A 9,321-nucleotide genomic window follows, 5' to 3' on the forward strand; every position below is an offset into this window, starting at 1 on the left:
GGACAACGAGTTCAAGGCCAGCCTCAGACCACCTCCCAGTTTTCAATTTTAAGAGACTTGTAGGTGCAGCTCGGTGGCAGAGTGTTTCCCTAGTATCATGAGACCCTGGGTTTGATTTTCAATGCTGGGGGAAAAGCCAGGCATCATGCTTATAATCCCAGGCAGAACTGTTTTGAGTTCAAGGCTAGCATAGACTATAGAGTGAAACCCTATTTGAAAAAAAGTTTGAAAAAGCTTGTTAAGGCCAGGTGGTCGTGGCTGCAGTGCACACCTGTAATCTCAGCACTTACGAGGCAGAGGCCAGCCTGGTCTACAGAGCAAGTTCCAGAACAGCAAGGGCTACACAAAGAAACCCTGTTTCAAAAAAAAAAAAAAAACTTAAGAGCAAAAATGCTGACAAAGATGGCTCAGGGCCTAAGAGAACTTGTTTTTGCTGAGGACCAGGGTTTGGTTCCTAGCACCCTTGTGGCAGCTCACAACTGCAACTCCAGTTTCAGAGAGTCTGACAACCTCTCCTTGACTCTTGGGCATTGCATGCACATGGTATACAGACATACATGCAGGCAAAACACCCATATGCATAAAATAAATAATTTTTTTACAAAAGGCTGACAAAATGGGGCAGGCAGTACTGCCTTTAAAGTATCATTTCTACCAGAGAATAATTCACAGAACCAGGTCTTGAGAACCAGGATGTCTTTTCAAAGCATGCTTTCTGTCTCACATACCAGCACACACTCATGCATGCACTCAGAGCCCTGGGCACACACTCATGCACGCACTCAGAGCCCTGGGCAGCAGTTTGAATCTCAGCTCCACTGGAGATTCCAGAGTGACACTCATGTCTTAATGGTCTCCCTTCCCTTGCAGGACAACCTTTCTGTGCCCCTCACAGAAGAGGACCTGGATGGCTCCTCGGGTGTGTTGTTTCCCTTCTACGACTCAGATACCAGCATGCTGTACATTGTGGGGAAGGTCAGCTTGGCACGGTGTGGGGTGGAGTGGGGTGGGCAGCCCTCTGGACCCCCGATACAGGAGGCAGAAATATCCTAAGCTTAGCTCTGTGGATGCTCAGAAAACAACCTAGGGTCCTTGGAGGTTCAGGGTAGAGACAGACACTAGTGGCTATCGTCTTCCATCAGAAAATACCTTCCCCTCCCATGCTAGCTCCTTAGGGCCACCTGAAACCAGGGCTTTGGTGTGACACCCCCCCCCCATCCATCCTAGCTTGTTCCTCCCAAATTCCTGGTCCAGGTGGTAGTTCTCAGCAGAGGAGTCTTTGGATTTGAAGCAGAATAGATCTTCATGGGTGGGGGTATCTTATATCTAGAGCCTCCATTCCCTACTCAGTATGCCTACTGAGTATGGCACCACCAAGTGACTCTGTCAATGAGAAATGTCCCCAGGGCTAAGAGCCATAGGATGATCTCTGAGGCCAGACATCCTGACTTTCCCAGTGGTTATCACGTGGGAATGTTCCCAGGGCTTCTGCACTAGAGGAACATGGGCAGGCTGGGGTTGTTGGTCCCTGGTGTCCCTGAATGAGATGGGTTCATCAGCCTTACTACTCGCTCACAGTGAAACACTGATGGCCCAGCAATGACCCTCTTGGTTCCCCTCCCCAGGGAGATGGGAACATCCGGTACTATGAGGTGAACCCTGAAAAGCCTTACCTGAGCTACCTGACTGAGTACCGCTCCTACAACCCACAGAAGGGGATCGGTGAGTGGGACTCCAAAGCCATGTAGGGTCAGAGCACCAGGGCTGGACCTTGGTACTGGAAGACATCAGACAGGAAGGGGGTGGCAACGGGACTATAATGTGTGGGTTGTATCCATCTGTTTGTTGATGCCTATATCAACACCAACATCAGACTGGATGAATTATGACAAGCAAGGCATGTTGGGCTCTTGGCTTTGGAAGTCCCAAGAGTCTGCATCTGGTGGTGCCTCTGTGTCACCAGATTCCTAAGGCAGTGCAAGGCATTTGGCAGATGGAGGCAAGAGGATCAGGAGTTCAAGGTCATCTTCATCTATGTAACAAGTTTGAGGTTGTGGCAGGCTTATGTGAGACCTTGTGTCAAATAAACAAAAGGAAGAAAATCAAAAAAGACTGTAGTGGCCATATTAGGAGCATTGTAGGAAGCCAGGTATAGAGACACAGGTCTGTAATCCTAGATCTGAGTAAGCAGGAGTTTATGACCAGCTATATAACAGTAAGACCTTCCCTCAAAACAAACAAATGAGGTTTGTTGTTGTGGTACACACCTGCAATCTGAACACTCAAGAGATGAGAGCAGGAAGATCAGGAGTTCAAGGCCATGCTCTGCTACATAGCAAGTTGGAGGCCAGCCTTGGCTCCATGAGATCCTGTCTCAAAAATAAATATGATAGAAAATAATCATTTAGGTTCTAGGCCTGTTAGGATGGAAGTGGGGAGCTTTGAGTAGAGCAGACCATCTTCAGGGTCCGGCTAAAATAATTAAACATTGGGGTCGGAGAGATACTTAGTGGTTAAGAGCACTGACTGCTCTTCCAGAGGACTGAGATTCAATTCCCAGCACCCACGTGGCAGGTAACAACTGTAACTCTTAAGATCTGACACCCTCACACAGACATGCATACAGGAAAAACACTATTGCACATAAAATAAAAATAAATAAATCTTAGGGGAAAAAATTAAACCTTGAAGGTAGAGGCAGTGCCTAGTTGTAAAATCCCTCAGCTGTTTCCCAGCTCAGGGCAACCTCAGATAGGTGATGTTTGGGAGCTTGACTGTGGGGAGATGACGGGGGAGGGCAGTCTCTGATCGCAGGTGTGTAGTCTTCCTTTGTCCTACCCACTGAGTCTCAGTTCTAGCCCAGCCAGGATTTCTCATCTACTCTTGACCATCTGGCCACAGGTGTCATGCCAAAGAGAGGTCTCGATGTGTCTTCCTGTGAGATCTTCCGCTTCTATAAGCTGATCACCACCAAAAGCCTCATTGAGCCTGTGTCCATGATTGTACCCCGGAGGGTAAGAGTGGTGAGACTGTCTGGTGGGGAGTACCCACCTAGAACACAGACCCCAGATGTTGGAATCCCAGGCCCATGCTGTGGGGGGGAGGGGTGGCTGAGGGTGACTCTTGCAAGGGAATGTCCTTCTCAGGGTCAGTACAACAACCCTGGAGCCCAGAACACTGGATCTCGTCCTGCTTCTGCCCCTGAGCTGCTGTATTGCAGAGAGCCCTTGTTTTCTGGCCCGTTGGGCTCCTTGCTCACCAGGGGTGAGGCGAGTCAGACTCCAAGGCTCAGCACTGCCCTCACTGTCCCCACTTCTTCTGCAGTCAGAATCCTACCAAGAGGACATTTACCCGCCCACGGCAGCAGCCCAGCCCTCCCTGGCAGCCCACGAGTGGCTCAGCGGAATAAACAGAGGTGAGCAAGGTGGGAAGCAGGCCACTGGGTAGGAAAATGGAGTCCCAGAAGTCCCAGGTGGCTGAGGGGTTTGGCCTGGATTTTAATTTGGCTGTGCCATAGAGGAGAGCCCCTTGTTAACCAGATCCCAGTAATTGTTTATATATAATGCCAGGAAAGCAAAGTCTTCACCCACCTAGTCCCTAAACTCCTGGTCAAAAGATGTCACTCCATAGAAAAACTGCCACTGCCATCCACATTGCTCCTGACCCTCACCATTTCTTCTGGGATTATTCTGTGACCCAGGATTCTCTAGGCAACAGACCACTGTCTGACCCAACTCTGCCCGGCTCCTGGGCAGGCTCCACATCTCCACAGCACCCCTGCTTCACTTCATGCATCCCCAGAGCATGGAAGCCTCCTACGACAGTGCCACTTCCCAGTTATGTGTGACCCTTAGGCAGTCCCTGCTCACCCCCTAATCTCCTCTCTGTGTCTGCAAGACTTTTCTGAAGATGTCAGAAAATTTACTGTGCTTAATAGAAGACGGGGCTGGAGAGATGGCTCAGAGGTTAAGAGCACTGACTCTTCTTCCAGAGGTCCTGAGTTCAATTCCCAGCAACCACATGGCTGCTCACAGCCATCCGTAATGAGATCTGGTGCCCTCTTCTGGCTTGCAGGGATACATGCAGACAGAAAACTGTGTACATTGTACATAATAAATAAATAAATCTTTTAAAAAAAAATAGATGACAGAAGACACTGTGGTTGGGTCTCTCCTTACAAAACAAAGCCAAGGCCAGGCAGGGTAGCTCATACCCTTGGGAGAGCTTAGACAGGAAGATTGTGGTGAGTTCATTCATAGCCACCCAAAACTATGGAGTAAGACCCTGTCTGGGGTAAGGACAAGCTGCATTTGGAGAGCTCAGGTACCTGGAGGCCACTCCAGTGTGTGTGCTATGCTGTTCCTACATGCTTCTGGCTTGCAGGGATACATGCAGACAGAAAACTGTGTACATTGTACATAATAAATAAATAAATAAATCTTTTAAAAAAAATAGATGACAGAAGACACTGTGGTTGGGTCTCTCCTTACAAAACAAAGCCAAGGCCAGGCAGGGTAGCTCATACCCTTGGGAGAGCTTAGACAGGAAGATTGTGGTGAGTTCATTCATAGCCACCCAAAACTATGGAGTAAGACCCTGTCTGGGGCAAGGACAAGCTGCATTTGGAGAGCTCAGGTACCTGGAGGCCACTCCAGTGTGTGTGCTATGCTGTTCCTACATGCTGGCTTCCCTTCCCCACATGTGGACTACACATGTTAGTACCTGATTGCCCTGGCATGGGGCCATGCCTGTCTCTAGTGCCTGTCTGTGTCCATGCCCTCCCCCATGTCTGTCTTTCATGGCACTTAGTCCTCTTCACAGTCTTCGACTTCCCTTTCAGAGCCTGTCATGATGTCCCTGAGACCTGGCTCTGAACTTCTGGACTCCCAGCCACTGCCTCCAGAGAAACCTCTCTCCAATTTTATGTTCCAAGTTTCACCCCAGCCCTTGGAACCTATGGCACAGCTGGTGACAAAAGATGGCCATACACATTGCTCTCTGCTGGACGAGAAGGCATCAAAGTGGGCCACAGAGCAGCGGCTGGAGGAGAAGTCATGGCTCACCAATGGCTTTGATGTTTTCGAATGTCCCCCACCAAAGACAGAGAATGAGGTGGGAGGGGACAGGGGCCTGTAAGATGGGGGGGCATGGTGGGAAGGGAGCATGGTGGGAAATGAGGCCAGAAGGCCAGCCTACTGCACTGCCTGGCCTGGACCTTAACTCAGTTAGCAAATTTAGTCACCTCATGGGCTCTGAACAGTGGCCACATACAAAGATGATGGATGTGCATACAGTGGTGGGGACAATCTATGAAATGCAGAAGATAGGATTTGGTGCCATTTTGGCCCTGGTACAGACACTCTGGGATTTTGAGGTCTGGTTTTAGAGCTAGGGTGAGTTAAGCATCTGCTGTATGCCAGGCTGGTGTAATAGTTAACTTTCATATAGCTGTGGACAAAACGCTAAGGGAAACAACTTCAGCTTTAGTTTCCACACTGAAAGAGGAGGTACTAACACCACCACCCTGAGAGATGTCACAGACATTTTGAGGAAACAAGAGAGACCCTCAGAGGGTGCCCCACATCTAATCTGTTTGGTGCAGGGGTAGCAATTATGATAAGGGGTTAGCTTTCACTTCCCAAAGGAGAAAATGACTCTTGGGGCAGGTGAGGTAACTGCTTGTATTAGCGACTTTTTGTTGTTGTGACAGAATACTTGACAAATAACTGACGTTTATTTGGGCTCACAGTTCCAGGGCACATCCTCTCGTGGTGAGGAAGGCATGGCAGCAGGAGCTTAGGGCAGCAGGTCACATTGCCACCACAGTCAGAGGCAGAGAGAGATGAATGCTGGCACTCAGCTCACTTTCTTCTCATTCCCATTCAGTCCAGTACCCCAGCTCACAGGATGATGCCACCCACAGTTGGGGTGTGTCTTCCTCTCTCAGTAAACTAGAAACTCTGTTAATATTAACCACACAGTCCAGTGGCGGTGAAAACCCAAGTTTCTGTACTTCAGGCCCAAATACCATTTGCTCTATCCCTCGGGGACTTGGAAGGAGAAATGGGACACAAACAAATCTGTTTGAACTTCATTTATTGGATAAAGTGAGCAAGGATCTTGTAACCGAGCCAAGCAGTGACTGTCCCTTGATAATAAAGCCACTCTTAAGTCAAAATTGTGGCTTAGCCTTTGTGCTGTTGCCCATCCTGGCCACACAGGTGACCTTGCCCTCTGCCTTGTGCTTCCCCAGCTGCTGCAGATGTTTTACCGGCAACAGGAGGAGATCCGAAGACTCCGGGAGCTGTTGATCCAGAGAGAGGTCCAGACCAAGCAGCTGGAACTGGAGATCAAAAACCTGCGGATGGGCTTAGGACAGTTCTGAGCAGAGGTCTCCGCCATCCTTGCCCTCAGGGACAACACTAGGCTCTGTGGGGAGGTCCAGAACCAAACCACAGGTCCCCGAGAACAACCACTATTTCTATATTTTATACCAGAAAACAAAACTCTCAGTCGCTGAAAGAGATCTCAGTGGGACTTGGTGCCGCTTTCCTGTTGCCTTCTCATAGCTGCAGTTTCTGCCCTGACTGCTTTAGATTGCACCCTGCCTTCTACTGAATTCTGGTTTTAAGGGTTGGTGAGGAACTATGACCTCCCAGCGGGGGGAAAAGCTTGGTAGCAAGATGTGGACGGACTGAGTAGGTCAATCTGCCTGTGGTTTGCAACTCTGGTCATAGAGGGTGGTTTTGGTCAGTGGGCTTCATCTTAACAGATGGCCCCCATCTCCATTAGCCCACTTTGGAATATATACTTTGACTGCTAGATTATCTTTTAGAAGTTTGAAAACCATTGACCTGGCTTAATTCCCTCCTTCTATAGGCAAGGAAACTGAGGCCCAGAGAGAGACACACGTGTGATCTGTTTCCTGGCAGGGCTGGACTGAGGTCCTGTCCTTCTGGGTCTGTCTGGCAGTGCTGTTCTCAGTCCCCACAGTAGGAATCCATTAGTTCTGACCTCAGCTATGTCCCCACTTACTGGTGACCAAGTACTTCTCTCTCTGGTCTCAGTTTTCCCATCTGAACAGAGGGAAGTTCCAATGAGCTGCTTCCTCCGTAGCTTGCCACCAAATACTTGATTTTGACCATGCCTGTGGTTTGCTAACCTGGGCTTAATGAAGAAACTCAAGCTGGTGTGGGGAGCTCAATCTGAGAAGGATGAGTGAAGATTTGGTCCAATTCTAAACCACAGACAGGTGGCCAATCCCATCCTTCCAACCAGAATCAGCTAGATGGGGGTAGACCATAGGTGGAGGACCTCAGAGCTGTGTCCATGTCTGTTGACTCCAGAGCCTGCCACCTCCCAGAGAGCAGACACAGACTTCCACCCAGGCTATCAAAGGCCTCTGAGAGGCTGGGGGACCCCCGCACTGGAGGGGGCCAAGCCCCGTGGCCACCCGCCAGAAGGGCTCTTGTTGACTACACTAGGTGAGAAGTGGAACCAGATAGCTTCTGGTTGGAAAGCCTGCGCCCCTCCCTTGTGTGTCCTGTGCCCTGTCTGAGGCTCTGTCTCTCTTGGTGGTCAGTACAGCAGCCCAGCTAGTGCCTAAGAAGAACTGAGACAAAGCTTACTTCCAAAGCTTACCACACACACACACACACACACACACACACACACACACACACACACACACACACACACACACACACACACACACGCACATGCACACGCACACACACTCCTCTGGACAGGCCAACAGTGTTTTCCCCATCACACAGGGTCACTCTGGATCTCAAGTGGGAATTGCAGGAGCCACTCATGTCACCTATTTACATCCCTCTAGATAGACATACTGATGACCAGACCCACTGCACTCTTCAGTGGAAAGTGTGGTCCTCTGGACAAGCTGCCCAGGTGACTTTAGCACAATGGGGATGGAGACACTTCTGGCTAGTCTCCTGCACCTGTACTGACAATGAAAGTAGGACAATCCCAAGACTCCCACATGGCCTTGCCCCTCGCTGTCGCTGGTATCTGCATACACCAGAGTCCTGTGCTCCTTGGTTTATTCTCCACCCATCAATCATTAGACTAGGATTTTATTCCCAACTCTGTTTGCCTTGTTTGTGCTCCTGAGAAAAAGGCTAAGTCCCAGGCATTGATGGGTAACTGGAGCTCCTGGGTTGGGGCTCTCTCATTGTGACAGTACATCGTAATTGGTAAAGCTCCCATCCCCACCTCCAACCCCATATTCAGAAGGCAGGACAGCCTCAGAGTGAAGACACCAGCCCAAAGCCACTGGCTGCCACCCATGTGTGGCTGGGGGTGGGGTCTCCAGAGCTTCATCATATCTCTGTACAACATTTCCCCCACCCCCAAGAAAAGCTCTCCCCATTGTAAGGGACCCAGACGCAGACCTCACATTCAAGAACAGGTCACAGGCGGCTATGAACAAATTTATTTGTTGTTTTTTTTGTGTTGTTTTTTTTTACATCTAGAATAAATTATTTAAATTATTTCATAGCAAGGGAGAGGGATAGGTAATTTTTATCAGATATTTTTTAAAGTCATCTTTTTTTTAAGATTGTGTTTTTATGTTCTTGAGTTGATGGAGCAACAGTGCCCACGAAGGCAGTGTCCACCCAGTGGCAAAGCAGCCCTCGTCTCTCTATTTCATGCCTTGGGAGCTCCCTTTCTGTTGACTCAGGAACTTTGTGTGGATGAGGAGAATGCTTGGAGATAAACAATTGGCTAGTACCCACCTTAGCTCTAGAATAATTCTGCTTCCTAGAACAAAACTTAAGGGCATGCCCTAGAGGGAAACAGGAAGTGAGAAATCTACGCTTTTCATATGAAACCGTGCCTGAAGCCTTTGAATGATTGTTCTAATGTTTCTTAAATTCCTTGTACCTTTGTAAAAAAAAAAATTAAAGAAATAAAAGTTAAAATAGATGCAGAATTATGCAATGGAAGAATATAGCAATCAACACTGGGTGGTAATTCCTCCTGTAATCCCAGCGCTTGGAAGGCTGAGGCAGAAGGATTGAGTTTCAGTCCAGCCTGAACAAAGAGTGAGAGACCCTGCCTCAACCAAAATAATAATAAAACAGCAAACTCAATATTGCAATGCATGGAGATTTCCCTTTGTTAATTCGTTCTACCAATACCAAATACCAGGTGTTTGGACCAGATACCCCTACTGACAAAATGGCCAGTAAGTGTTATCAGTCGTGGTTAAGAGAATGTGGGGGGCAGGATGGGGCATAGTGGTCAGGGGCATAGTGGTCAGTGGAAAAGTGAGGCTTCCAGAAGGAGATAAGCCCT

The 9,321-nt window shown here is 48.9% G+C and overlaps 1 protein-coding gene across 2 annotated transcripts in view; it reads left to right on the top strand.

The window, feature by feature from the left end:
• The window catches only part of Coro2a (coronin 2A), a 53,830-nt gene extending 44,602 nt beyond the window's left edge, over positions 1 to 9,228 (top strand). Inside the window, exons 7-12 of one of the 2 annotated variants that reach the window (XM_027403142.2) lie at positions 871 to 975; positions 1,626 to 1,722; positions 2,902 to 3,014; positions 3,325 to 3,415; positions 4,841 to 5,112; positions 6,254 to 9,225. In XM_027403142.2, the coding sequence (XP_027258943.1) occupies positions 871 to 975; positions 1,626 to 1,722; positions 2,902 to 3,014; positions 3,325 to 3,415; positions 4,841 to 5,112; positions 6,254 to 6,385 (810 nt within the window). In that variant the 3' untranslated portion in view covers positions 6,386 to 9,225. Of the gene's footprint in view, positions 1 to 870; positions 976 to 1,625; positions 1,723 to 2,901; positions 3,015 to 3,324; positions 3,416 to 4,840; positions 5,113 to 6,253 lie in introns of both variants that reach the window. The other variant, XM_027403141.2, reaches the window with a different exon arrangement.
• The last annotated feature ends 93 nt before the right edge of the window (positions 9,229 to 9,321 follow it).

This window comes from Cricetulus griseus, chromosome 2, assembly GCF_003668045.3.
Source record: "Cricetulus griseus strain 17A/GY chromosome 2, alternate assembly CriGri-PICRH-1.0, whole genome shotgun sequence".
NCBI lineage: Eukaryota > Metazoa > Chordata > Mammalia > Rodentia > Cricetidae > Cricetulus > Cricetulus griseus.